The 14549-nt window shown below is 36.6% G+C and overlaps 1 protein-coding gene across 1 annotated transcript in view; it reads left to right on the top strand.

Moving 5' to 3' along the window:
- The window catches only part of LOC149228023 (Transducin/WD40 repeat-like superfamily protein), a 394377-nt gene that overhangs the window by 211557 nt on the left and 168271 nt on the right, over positions 1-14549 (top strand). The window contains exons 5-6 of the mRNA XM_089378042.1: positions 3905-4141; positions 4365-4540. Coding sequence (XP_089234168.1) covers positions 3905-4141; positions 4365-4540 — 413 coding nt within the window. The remainder of the gene's footprint in view (positions 1-3904; positions 4142-4364; positions 4541-14549) is intronic.

Raw genomic sequence — 14549 nt, 5'->3', positions numbered from 1 at the left:
ACATGCAGCTCCTCAGGATGTGAGCGCAACTGGAGTGTATTTGAAAAAATACACAACAAGAAGCGCAACAGGTTAACACTTAAACATTTAAAATATTGCAAATTTCCAAATAAATTTTTGAATTCATTAAACAATATTTTTTTATAATATTAATTATTAATTATTATTTCATGATCTTTGTACAGGTTGGAGTCCCAACGACTTAATGACATGGCCTACGTCTACTACAATATTCGATTGTGGGTGAGGCAACTTGAAAGGACACCTGATGTGGATGCCATCTCATTGGATGGGATTGACACCACTGCTGCATGGAGGGTTGAGGCCGAGAGGCCTCTCATGGATTCTGCTGATGATTGGTTAGTGCAGGATGTAGTGGAGGGGGAGGAGGAGCAGGAGGAGGAGGAGGAGCAGGTGGAGGGGGAGGAGGAGCAGGAGCAGGAGGAGGAGCAGGTGGAGGAGGAGGAGGAGGAGGAGCAGGAGGAGGAGGAGGAGGTGACACCGCCTACCCGGGCTACCACTGCCACCAGTAGAGGACGTGGTCTACCTCCTGTAGCTCCTACTTCTAGTTCTTCAGCTTCTAGAGCACATCAGACTCCACTTCCATTTCCACCAGCACAGGCACCAACATCTACATCTAGAGGGAAAGGGAAAGCTGTGACATTTTCTCGCAAGAGGGGCAGAGGAAATCAATAGGATTAGACTTTCATTTTATTGTATATGACATTATGACATGATGAGATACATTATCATATTTTTTGTTGATATTTTGAGGCTGAGTTGGGACTCAGGAGTCAGGACTTACTATTCAGGACATGATTCAATGTTATGTGTGATTTTAGCGCTAGAAATGATATTAAACATCTTATATATTAGTTTTTTTATCATATTTATGTGTCAATGTATTTATTTTATGTTGTAGATGGTTCAGATATTAAAAAAATTGAAAAAAAATGAATATTTTTGTACCAAACACTTTTTTCCCGATTTTTCCGATTTTTTCCGATTCGTTCCCCGCACCGATTTAATCCCGCTCGCGCTTTTCACAACATTGGTAGATTTCACCTAGGAAAAAGTGATAGTATGCTTGCAATAAAAAAATTGCTTAGGTGAGATTATGGAAATGACATGTAACATGAATGAAACTACTAGGTAAGTACATCACCATATTAGAGGACACTCATGATCTAACCATGCAATACAAAGTGAAAGTGACTAAGGACATGACCAGGTAATCACCATGATGTTGATCCATGAAGAACGTGATGGACTACTGCAGCAACCTCCAATGTTTCAACCTTTGCAAGATTAGAATCATCATACTGCCCTGCACAGAACCAAGTTTACGTCTCATGCATTATGAAGGGTAACAGGCCTAATTTGGAAACATGGTCGAAATTGTTAATTGAGAGGGAGCAAAGTTCAGACAAGCAAGAACAAAGGCAAAAGCTTTTAAGTATTCGTGAAGGGTTCCAAAGGATAAAAGATTAAGGGAATTTGGCCAAGTGCGAAGGAACCCTTGAGTATGTGAAAACTATGAAGTCAAGGCTTGGTTTTGAATGTAATTAGTCATGTAAGTTGCTTGGTTCAACAAGGTGATAATAGAATGGAAATGGATCTAGCAATTAAATTGAAGGTCCTTTCACTATAGAGATATTACAGAGCGTGGGAGTGAAAGAACTAAATTTTAAGTTGCATGGAGCTAAAATGTTTAAGTTTTCAAAAAACCAAAAGGGTGAAAATTTGAAATTACAGAGGTTATGAACATTATGTTTCGGCTTTTAGCTGCTGAAAAAAAAAGCAAATGTTGAAAACTGTAGAAGCTAGACCTGAAAATAAGTGTTTTACATGCCAAAATTATTGGATGTTCAGCGCTATATATCAGAATTCAGTCAACATACATAGATACAAAATTTCCAAATCAATCAAATTTCTTCATAACTGTCATACCATTTAAAAGTTGAGTCTTTTGCAGGATTTGAGCTTAGAATATTTGATAAACTAATGTTCACATTTGAGATGGTGATGTTTTATACAATGTTATCAGAACCGAATTATTGAATTAACTGGTAGACCCCCTGAACTGGAAAGTAGCCAAAACTGGACCAGAACTGGTAAAAAAACCAGACCAAAAACCCGGTTGACTGAAAGATACATCAACTTTTAAATAAAAACATATATATTCATGTGCATCCATATGAATTCAAATCGTTTATAAACAATATGCAAAGTTTTTATTTATATAGCAAGGGTGCATAAATCCAAAATAACACTGAGTGCAATCCATCTCTGAACCAAAAATACATCAACAAACAAGCTCTAGATGGTCTCTAGCGTCCAAAAAAAAATCATGCTACAACAAACAGCTATATATCATCAAAGTCATTGCCTTCATTGGAATTTTCATCATTAATATCACCCTTTGAGTATTAAAATGATAGAAAAAGCTTAACATGTCTAGTCAAGATTTTATTTGAGTGATGGGTACTTTTTTACTAGGATCATGACAAAGCAGTTGCCACTAAAATCAAGGTACACAGATGGTTTGGTGCTCTTGATTAAATGCTAGTTCCATACCTTTGCACATGGCAAAATCCAATGGAAAATTTCCATCCCCCAATCCTGAAATTCTTAAAACTGTTAGTCTATTGGATTTTGAGTGGGATCTAAAATTCTTCTTTCTCCGTATGAAATCCAAAGAGTTTGGAACCTCTCTCAAATATCTTGAAACAATTATTGATAATGTTAAAAATTTAAGTGTTACTTTAAGAATTTACTATTACCATTAATTGCATACAAGTAGTACAGCACTAGGCTTGAATATTAGGCTGCCACTCTTATACATTATTTTTATTTTTATTTTTGATTTTTTAAAATTTGCACTTGGAGTGTCTTTTGTTGCATTGTATGAAACCAGCTGGTTTGGTACAGTTTGGTGTCAATGATTGAACCAGTTTAGGGTTCAAACCAGTTGGACCAGCTGGTTCCACTGGATCCGATAACATTGGTTTTATAAAATGAATCCAAAAGAATTTCTAAAAGGTTAAAACCAAGGTTTGAAAATATGATGTTTCACAGAGTTATAGTTAAATCCTTGGAGATCCTAACCTGAAAAACTGGAGTTGTGATTTTTTGGATATTTTTAGAAAGGTTTTTTGGGTAAATAGGCAAATTACCTTCAAATTCTGTAGTCCTTTTCTTCGCTCTGAGCTGCTCCCTTTCTGAATTCATCACCTATTTCTCAAACCTGGCTAGATTCTATTTGACATGATATCTGCTTTTCTTGTCATAGCTCATCCAGAGGATTTTTCTAGGAAGTCAAAGATCCCTGCAGTGTAATCCATTCTTGTTAGAGTTATGGACATGTAAACAGTTTGACTTCCAGCATCACAGTATTTTTTCCCGCTAATGATATTTATTACATGCTGTCTATAATTGTAAAGAGAGCATCTGTCTTTGGATATAGCACATTCTTTTTTTTGTACTTTTTTAATGCTTTATATTATGCATAGCTAAATGCACATTGTATGGAACATGCATATAAACAGTAATATGACATTCTGAAGATAATTGGCATCTGATCATAATAATCAACATCTGACCTTGATCAACAATTATTGTTTGTTTCTTTTACTTTGAATTATTGTACTCTTTTTTCTTGCTTCTTTGGCAATATTGCACAGATCTCTCTCTCTCTCTCTCTCTCTCTCTCTCACACACACACACACACACACACATCATAATATTCCAGAGTCTTCTTTATTAGGTGGCTTCTACCAATATAATGAGTTGTTTAAATCAAATTTGTGATTTTCCTTTGTACAAGGATGAAATGAAAGGCTCAACCCTCTCTTAACTTGGATTTCCTTGGGACGCCAAAAAAAATGAGCGTATTCTCATGCAGGTTATATGAGTTTATGGAAACAAAGCAACAACTTGAATGCGGAGTAATGAATCGACCTTATCGCTTTGGGCCTCAATATTCAGACCAAAAAAATGCAACTGAAAATTCGCCATCCCCTATTTGTAGCAAAATTGAACCAGTAGTGGCTTTTGCATCGAACATAACTGCTATCAAGAAGCTTGGAAAGAGAGCAGCCTCGACAAATGATGATGGGATATTTCTCCATGAGGGTGCATTGTATCCACAAATGTTAACAATGATCTTTGTAATTTTGGTTTTGGAATTTTTTATTTGTAGTTATTAGAAGCTTTGAAAATACTTGTTCGCTATTCTAAACATATTATTGGTGTGCAGAACATTTTGTTTTCTTTATTTCTTCTTGTTCCTTGAAATATGGTATAGTCAAATGAAGTTTTGCATGTAACAGGATGAATTGTTAAGCCATAATTTAAGCACACAGATTCACAACTCTTGGCTCAGGAAGCTTTGGTGGCTCTCTTTATATTTTGAGGCTTGATAAACCAGTGGATTTATATTCAACACTTCCTCTTGAAAGCATAGTGGAGAAATGCATTTCGACATCCTCTTCTGTTTGGACTGCTGATAGCAACTTTGATGGGACCAGAGCTGTTATTGGTAGTGCTACAAATCATGGCATTTAAAATTCTATTCTTCTATTATATAAGCTGTCAAAGTAAAATAATACTTTAATGAAGTTGTGATATTTTATGTTTCATGCCTTTGTATCCTTTTTGAGTTTTGGCTGCTTGAATTGAACTGCAGTTGTTTTTGGAGTATTATATTTAATATTTCCATCGAAAGGAAATTCATATTTCCATGCCAAATTCCCAGGTCAGGAAGTATATAATAAATATATATGAAAAGGAATGGAAGTGCCACAAAAGTTGAATGCAAAAAAGGCATGCACATTAGTGGCAGAACAAAAAGTACAGGAAATAGATCAGGCCAGTGTGGTATCTAATCCTTTTATCTTTAACCCACTAGTGTTAATGGCCCTTGAGTATGCTTCCATGCTAAAGAAGCTTGTTTTACATGAAATTGTTAAATTGATGATAGATTAGTCCAGTAAATGATAAAAATGGGAGCATGAAAAACACTATTTCACAAAATTTTATGTCAATGCTGCATGCGTGTAATGTCCCCAAGGGATTAATTGACCAAGAGATGAAGTAGCCTATCGATCCCCATAGGCTATAGTCCCTGATAAAGGGGAAAACCCAAAAATACCCAATGCTTGGGCAAGTTTTGGGGCAGCTGAGCAAAGAAACCCAAAGTTGGAGTGTGGTGTGAATTTTACTCAATTGATGAAGGAAAGAATCCCCTCCAGGAAATCTATAAATACCAGAGGGTTGAATTCATTTGGATCATCATTGGATTGGATCATTTATCTCTGTTTTTCTTTGAGCCTGAGGCTCTTAGGGTTTTAAGACCCCTTCTTTCTATATTTTAATAATTTCTGCTTGTTGCGCCTCTAACTTCTACCAAGACTCTACAAACTCCTTGCCAACTTTTTTTTCCAGTTGTTCCATCTTCAAACACTATCCAGGTTGGTAGGATTTCCGCTTTGATACCACTTTAGTGTAGAAAGCTATGTTGCACGAAACTTCAAAGAACACGACGTTTCGGGCTGTACCCGTACTTGAAACTCTGAAACTTGGCCGAAACTCGACCGAAATGTAGTCATCTATTAGAGTTAATATAGACTTGTTTTTCTTTTAAATTATCATCTATGGGTCTTATTCCCTTTTTTCTTGCAAGATAATGTGTTATTCACTTATATATATATATATGACGTTTTGACTAATGTTTTGACCGACGTTTCCATTTTAGGGAGGTGACATTTCTAAACGTACCCGTTTCAGAAACTCCAAAACGTTTCGGCGTTTCATGCAACTTAGGTAGAAAGGAAATTTTTGCCCCAGATTTCCTTCTAGTAGATAGGATTCCAATAATAAATCTCAAACAATTTACCTCAACACAATTAGTATAACCTTTAGAGATTGACCTTCCAATATGAAACAAATCCAACAATATAATCCAAATAAACCCTAGTAAACGCAATAGTAAAACATTGATTCGACTTTATATATACAGTCTGATAAAATCTATATGAAGTTTTGTTTTAACCAGATATCTTAGACACTTCAGGTCCCTAGTTTAGTAATCTCGGGTCTGCTGCAATTATAACCCTCGTGCTTCCACCATAGTCTTTGTTACTCTGTTACAGGATCCACACCTTTCTTCAGAACTTCGGATTTGTGAAGTTCAGCTTCAGGAAACCCTAGATGCCCTAGGTATAGGACTCACACTTCATTCCAGGACCTTAGATCTGTGTAATCTGCTTGAGAGAGCCTTTCATATTTATCACAAAGGTAGTAGATTGTGACCATACCCTTATAAAATACCCAATCTGCTATAGAAATACATGGAATGGTTCCAAAGGGTGTCGCTTTGTCCCGGATTCCAATCCTTGGTGTCTTGGCTCTGCCTTAGATGTGGGGTTTCAGTGCTTAAAGCGTCTTGACTACAATAGGAGGGTTTCGATCTACTGAGGAGGGTCTAAATTGACAATGTTTCGGCCTCAGGAAATTCTAATGCTATCATTTGGCCACAGTAACTCCGTCTAGTCCAACCATCCTTTGCTCTTATCAATCCACAGAAGGTGCGGTCTGCTTCAAACGAGTTTCCACAAGGGATCTGGCCACCAATACCATGAACCGTCCAACAATTAGCTTCTGAGAAACTCGTCCAACCTTACAGACTTAGCCTGGAGATACCTTGCTGTTCCTTAGATGAAGAATTTCCCTATTCCAGAACAAGTAGAAAAAAGAAAAAATAAAACTAAATAGGGTGGAATCTTTCACCATCGAAATTAGTAGGAAGAAGAGGTCTTAAAACCACCAGAGCCTTAGGCTCAAAGAAAAACAGAGATAAATGATCCAATCCAATGGTATCCAAATGAATTCAACCCTCTTCTATTTATAGATTTCCTGGAGGAGATTCCTTCCTTAATCAATTGAGTAAAGTTCACACCAAACCCCAACTTTGGGTTTCTTTGCCCAGCTGCCCCAAAACTTGCCCAAACATTGGGTATTTTGGGGTTTTCGCCTTTATCAAAGACTATATAGCCTGTGGGGGTTGATAGGCTACTTTGTCCCTTTCTCAATTAATCCCTTGGGGACATTACAATGTGCCCACGAGGCCTCACCTCAATAAAGGAATGAATAACTGACATGATTGGACATTATTTGCTTACTTTCTCCATTGAGCCATTTCTAAACACCATCAACTCTGATTCAACTAACTTTTAAAACCTATAGGCACAAAGGCCAACATCTTTATGATGCCTTTCACATTAAATATAAGCTACACACAGATAAAAGGGATTAACATTTCAAGCATACATTCACTAGTACTCTTGTTTCCAGCAGAGCAATTGGAAAACCTGTGGTTCCTAAACTTTGCTAGTACAGGGAAGGACAATGAATGACAGTTGTACACCAGTTATAACTTATAAGTCCTGTTACCCCTTCTTCTAGCAGGGGTACCTATATCAAATTCAAGGCTGAATACCAAAGGAAGCACAAAGAATAAAACACTACAACCATTTACAGAAGAGATTTAACAGGTGGATTTAATGAAGATAGCTGCAATAGGACTTAGAACTGTAGATGATAATTTTTTGATTGGCTTGATTTGGAGGTTGGGTTCTCATTCACTGCACCATACCCCTTGTCATTCAAAACCTTTTGTGGTTAAAGGAGCCTGATCCAGGTGCATTCCTGTAGCATAAACCCAGTAGAAAGCACATTTAGGTGCAATTTGTTCAGATATGTTTGCGAGATGTTTGCAACAGCAGTAGAGCAACACTAGTTTGACAGATTTTTGATAGTGGGTAAGAGAAGGTAAAATGGTATGGATTACATACTTAAAAGGTCACATATTTTGGGGAATATAACATTCAAATTGCATTAATGATACTAAAAGGGAGATTCTATGGTTAATTTGAAGGGAGCATGAAGCACTTCTACAAAGTTTCACTTCATTTGTCAATGCAAATGGTGATGTTGAAAGAAGCATCGACTCAGCAGAACAAGCACTTTTGAAGGAGCAAGCATGACTACATAGTAGTACAGGACATATACACAATGTGATAGTCTCGGCCCATAGGCAATTTTGAAGGAGCAAGCAAGACTACATAGTAGTATGGGACATATACACAATGTGATACTCCCGGCCCATGGTCCTCTAAGTCAAAAGGAGATATAGGCAGTGTTGGAAATTTCTCTGGTTTTGAGGAGCAAATTCTTCGTCAAGAAGGTTTTGCTGGATTTGAAAGATCTGCTAGTGGACTTATCACAAAAACTACAGTTGAAGTTGCAATACCAGAATGTGTAGTTGCAGCCATTCTAACGGAGTCTGGGAATGGTATTGTTAAAATTCAGCAGATTTCTAGTGCCAAAGTTAATCTTCTTGAAATTAGATCAAGATCATTTGAAGGAATGGTTGAAATTTCAGGCACTCCAGAGCAAGCATTGCAGCCCAGTGCTTGATTGAAGCATCCATTGTCAACGACAAACCTTTATTTCATTAATATCCTAATGAACAGATTTTCTGATGAAGCGAAATAACATTTGGATACCAGTGTAGTATGTGGAATAAGAAAGGGCCGTATTTCCAGAGATCCCTGAAGGAGGCTTCGTTGATTTTGATGAAAAACTTGATGACCATGACTGTCTACTGCTTGTTAAGGCCCGTAGTTTCAAAGAAAAGGAGGGTTTTAGAGGGTGCCCTGTGATATTGAGTAGTTTTGAGGATGAGTCGACGTAGAGGGTTTGATGTTGTTTCTTAGAGAGAAGCGGTGGATGACGCTGTTCGAGCGTAGTTTCCTAGAAAACCCCACGGGCCCATTCGAGAGTTTCGTTTGTGCCACAATTTGGGCCGCAACCGACTATTGTGGGGCTTACAAAATAATATATTGTAACTCCCTCCTCAAAGGCCTGCTGAGTTTAAGCATTTAACTCGGTGGAATGTGGAGCCCGCAAAAATGAAATGATATTTTAATGTCCACGAGACTAAAAATAGTCTATGGGACCATCAATTCCCTGCTTTTCGCCTTTTGCAATTCAATCCTTTTCTTATTCAAATTGATGATGAGCTGGCCCAACCTTCCAACAATCCCCTCGCTGAAAAGACAATGTCAAGAAATCGATGCTAACATATTCCCATAACTTTCTCTGATGTATTTGAATGCATCACATTCCAAAATGAAATGTTTTTCCGATTCCACTGCCCTAGACATGCAAAATGTACACACCCGTTCTTCCCAAGCTTCTTTAGGCCTTTTCCACCATCCTGTTTCACACTGAAGTTGATGCGAGTTGGTTCTTAATTGAGCAATAAGAACCTTTTCCCTCCACAGAATGCTAGCTCCAATGAACTCTTTTTGTTGTAAATCACATGTAGGGTTGAATTCCTCAATGTAGTACTTCTTCTTTCTACCCAACTCTTTTCCCCATACTCGTTTATGAAACTTCTCCATAACAAAATTCTTTAGCTCCTTGCTATTTGTGGGACAAACATTGAGGTAGATATTCCATTTTTTGCATCCATTTGTAGTTTTGTCTCATCTATGTTTTCTTTCTTTCATTCATGCCTTCATTGAAGATAACATTAGGCCATCTACCTACTCCCATTTGCTCAATTCTTTTTAGATATCTTATGAGCTACACCATTGCAATTACTTTGATGGGAGTTGCTCCTATTTCACTCAAACATTATCTCATAAGGTAATGAACTTTTTAAATTGAACTTGCTCATGATCAAGCGTTTTTGGATTTTCTCAATTTGTTTCCATTTTGCGACGGGGGTGCTGCTAGCCCACTATTCACACCCATATAGCATCATTGGACAAACTAGGAGTACAAAAAGCACTATAATCGTTTTCCAATCCCATAACCCTGCTTCTCTACATTTGTTTTGAAGAACATATAATGCTTTCCACCCTCCTAAAATTCTCTTCTTTTTACAGTCCTCCCAATTAAGTTTGTTGTTGAAATCAATCCCAAGGTACTTGTACTCATTTACTTCTTTAAGAATGTTGCCGTCAAAGAAAAACGTATGTTGGCTCTGCTTCCTTTTATTAGAGAAAATCATTATTTTGGTCTTGCTAGTATTGACTTTCATCCCCATTTCTCTACAAAAATGCTCAAGGGCATATAGGTGGATTTGCAATCGATGGGCTGATTGAGAAATCAATACAAGATCATCAACTTATAAAAGAAGCATTATCACAAACTCCCCCAACCGAACACCATCTCCACCTTGCAGATTTAGCCACTCTTCCAGTTTATCAATATATAAACCAAAAAGAGTAGGGGATAGAGGGCAACCTTGCTTGACTCCAATGTCACTTCTAAAGCTTTCTGAAATACCCACTGAGGTTCTAATTTTGACTTTCACCTCTTCATAAAGTCTATGGACAATGACTCTATAATGCAAAGGAATTTCAAGTTCTTCCATTCTACGCCACAACTTATCTCTAGGGACTGTGTCAAATGCCTTTTTGAAGTCAACAAAGCAACATAATACTTCTTCTTTGCCCTCTGTTGTCGCACAGAGTGTCTAAGCCCCACGACAACGCTTAGATCGGGGGCTGTCACCCTCATCCCCGATCTCTCCGTTTAAGCCGACTCCCTATAGCAGGCTAAGGGGAGTAGACCCTATGGGATAAAAGAGAACCAGCTGGGAATCAGCCAGCTCGGAGACACAGTGAAGCAATCGAATACTTGATTAAGGCTTAGCAAAAATTGGAATTTGATTAGATTTTGAATGATTAATACTAGTGCCTTATGGAGTTAATGATCTTGCTAGCTAAAATGAAAATCAAGTAATTGATTAGCTACTGTTGCTTTAAAGAGAATCTTTAACAATCGCTTGAAAATATTTGCAAAGTATCTAGCATGTAATGAACAATAAATAATTCAAGCAATAACAATAGAGAGATGCAAAATATTCAACAGATGCACAATGCTCTAGCAATTAAATTCCAAGAGATCCAAATATTTTAAACAACCACAAAATGTAAAAGCTTGCTAGCTTCAAAAAACGATTCACTACTTTCAAATAGTTAATCTTCAAATATAAAAATTTAAGCACATTTAACTATAGAGAATTGAAAAACACTAATACGACAAAAATCTCCTTTAAATTTTACCCTTGATGAATGAGATTAATCTTAGGAAAACTTTTTAAGTGTGCTAAGCTAGACTTAATGCGGTAAATGATCAACAAAAGGTTTTCAATTTTAAAAGTGACCAAAACATATCGAATTTTTTATTATTATTATTATTTTATTTATTTATTTATAAGTTTTAGATTTTTTTTTTTTTTGATTTTGTTTTATATGAAATAAAAAAAAGAAAATAAATCAACTAAAACTAAACTAAAAAGAAAATCTAACTAGAACAAAAAAAAAAGACACCTAGAAGGAGACTTGAATTTGACAGCTTAATTATCCCCTAAGTGAATTTCTCGATATGTGTTAAATTTTATTTATTTTAGGATTTTATTTTTTATTTTTTATTTTTTTAAGATTTTTAATTAAAAGACAAAGTCAAAATCTAAAAATGTAAAAAAGAAAAGAAAAGAAAATCAAAATAGAAAGAAGAATCGAAAATCATGAGCGAACAAAAAAGAAATTAAATTTCAAATTTTTTATTTATTTATATATGTTTTAGTCTTTTAGATTAAAACTAAACTAAATCGAAACAAATTAAAATCATGAAATAAAAAAGAAAAAGTCTAACCCTAAACTCAATAGGAGTCACACCACACAAAATGAAATCAAATAGCTTATGGTTAAACAAGTGAAATAAAATCTACCCTAACCTAATAAAAAAAAGTCGAAGCATATTGTTGTTTGTTTGTGCAGGTTCAAAGAGTTTGACGACAGCAGGGAGAGAAAAATTCGACGACAGAATAGTGAAGGTCGATGGAATGGAGAAGGATGAGGGTTCAACAATTTCTTTTGCAGGTTTGGAGAGGCAATACATAGGTGACAAAGGAGGAGTGATGAGAATGAGGGCGGATCATATGGAGCAGCGTGAGCAGAGTTTCGATGGCGACAGAGAGAAGGGATACAAGGAGGAGAATGAGGGAGGTTGGAGCTGTAGGAAATGCGACGTGATATGGCAGCGAAAGGAAGTTGCAATGGCAGCGATGAGGGATTAACAGGCTGCGTGGAAGGGTTTGAAAGATATGATGACCATGTGAGGAGGGCTATGGGTGCGTAACAAGGAGAGCTGTGTGGAGAGGAAGATAGGTAGATGGAGAGATAAGGAGCAAAGTTTAAGTGCTGGTTTGAAAGGCGAAGGGACAGGCAGTGTGGGTAGCTCAGGAGTTTTTTTTTTAAAACGCAGGTGATGGCGTACAGTGAGGAGATGGCAGCGTGGAGATGGCTGCGATACAAGCTAGGGTTTTACACAAAAAAATTTCGAAATTTTCCTGTAACAAGAATGAAACCCTAGGAAGCAGCAGACGGTTGGCCCAGAAAACCCTAAAAAATTCTCTAGAAATCTTAAAAAAAAAAATTTAAATTGTCCCGCTTCAGATTTGCTTAATGAAAACCCCACAAAAATTTTCCAGATCTGAAATAAATACCCTGCAAGAGCTAATTCTGAAGCCAAATCTTACCCTCCAGGGCCTAGATTTGGCTTCAAACAAGAATTCCCCTTCAGATCTGCAACCTGTGATGACAAAAACAAAACACCCAGAAACAAAATATACAATGATGAAATTAAAACCCCAAAAACCCAGTTAAATAATTACAGTAATTACAAGTTGAAGGCTCTAAGTAGCCAGATCTATCATTATGCCACACATATTTTTTTAAAATTTTAAGTTTAAAGTGAGGTGCTTCAGAGAAAACCCTTCATGCATCAACAATGGAAGTTCTAATGACAAGCCTGGGATTCAATCAAGCTGGGCCCTTCAGAAAATGCTGATCAGGAGTTGGCTGGTCCAACTGAAAACTTCCCTAAACGCTCGATGATCTCAAAATCAAGAATTTCCTGCACAACTCAATTCAACCATTAACGTAGAGAGAGAAAACAACAATAAAATTCAGATTTAATGGAGATACCTGCCATTATATTCAGAATTTAAACTACCATTCAAACCCCAGTGATCAAACAAGATACTTGTGCTTAAATCACTCTTCATAAAGCTATCATCAATGGTTGAAAGGAAATCTATGCATGAAAATAAAACATCTTACAGCGTTTTCATGGAGAGTAACACCAGCAGAATTTAACCCCAAAGTCTTTCTTTATTGCACATAAAAAAATGATGACAAGATAGCTTTCACTTAGCACACGACTCCAAGATCGAATGATCCCAACTGACAACTGGCCTCCTATTTAAAGACAAATCTTCCAACAGCTGGTTCGAGTGATCCCTGTCAAAGTGATCTCGACTGTTGATGAGGATCAAAATTTCTTTTAATCTCATCCATTGAAATTTTAAATTATTGAGGAAATTCGAAATTATCAATTAAATGCATTTTAATTAATTCACAAATTAAATTTTTGAATTAATTTCCTCAAAATTTTGACTTTGACTTAACCCTAGGGACCAAGGGCATAAAATTTAGCAAAATAATCAATTAACCTTAGTCCCTGGACCTTTTAAAATTTAATTTTTTAAAGAACCCTTGAATTTAGCCTTTGGAAAATTTAAAATTACCTAGGACCTAGGACTTATGAGGGGATAAATTATTTTTCTAACCCTCAAGACATTTTACATCATGATTTTTACATTTTTACATCTCAAGGGGGAAAACCCATTTGATATAAACCCTCGTAGACTACCAAGTTCTGCGACACAAATACAATCTAGCAGATCAAGCAATTTGTAATAAAATAACCTAACCAAATAGTTAGGATTACTCCCAAATCACTTTTATATAGACTCGATCTAGCACACTAGGACTCCCCTAACATTTTAGTGACAAAATTCATTCCAACTTTGGGGTAAGGCTGAAGGAAAACTCTGCCGATCATGGATCGGTGAGACAAAAAACCTTCTAGAATGTAGATCATCACCAGAAAATTAGGTTTACCTAGGTGATTACATACATGACATGGATTTGCTGAGATTATTTACAATTTACACATGTAGATTGGGTTTACAATATAACATGATCACGCTGATGATGATAGTCGAACGACATGGACATGTTGATCAAGCGCTATCCCTTTTGCGAAAAAAGGGGGTGTACTGCTATGGGTCGTTGACACGTAGTGGTCAACACCCTCCAAACCTTTTCAACAATGTGTCTCAACGTGATACCATGATCCACTGTAGAATGCTTTGTCCTAAAACCCGCTTCTTCTCTTGCCCTCTTTTCTTTTACTTCTGCCCACTTACTGATTCTATTTTCTACCATGCTGCTAGAAATATTTGCAAACAAAGGATTGATCATAATGGTTCTATAATTGGAAGGATTATTAATTTCTCCACTTTTAAAAAGGGTTATTATTGTTAGGCTAGTTGTCTAGTCTCTTGGGAATCCTTACTGAATGATGTGTTGAATATTTCCATGATGTGCGGCGCAAGAGTGTTA

The sequence above is a fragment of the Pinus tabuliformis genome, chromosome J, assembly GCF_031772625.1.
Source record: "Pinus tabuliformis cultivar Carrire ecotype Pingquan chromosome J, CPIR1, whole genome shotgun sequence".
Taxonomy (NCBI): Eukaryota; Viridiplantae; Streptophyta; class Pinopsida; order Pinales; family Pinaceae; genus Pinus; species Pinus tabuliformis.
The sequence above is the reverse complement of the archived record's forward strand: the minus strand, read 5'-3'. Positions and strand labels throughout refer to the sequence as shown.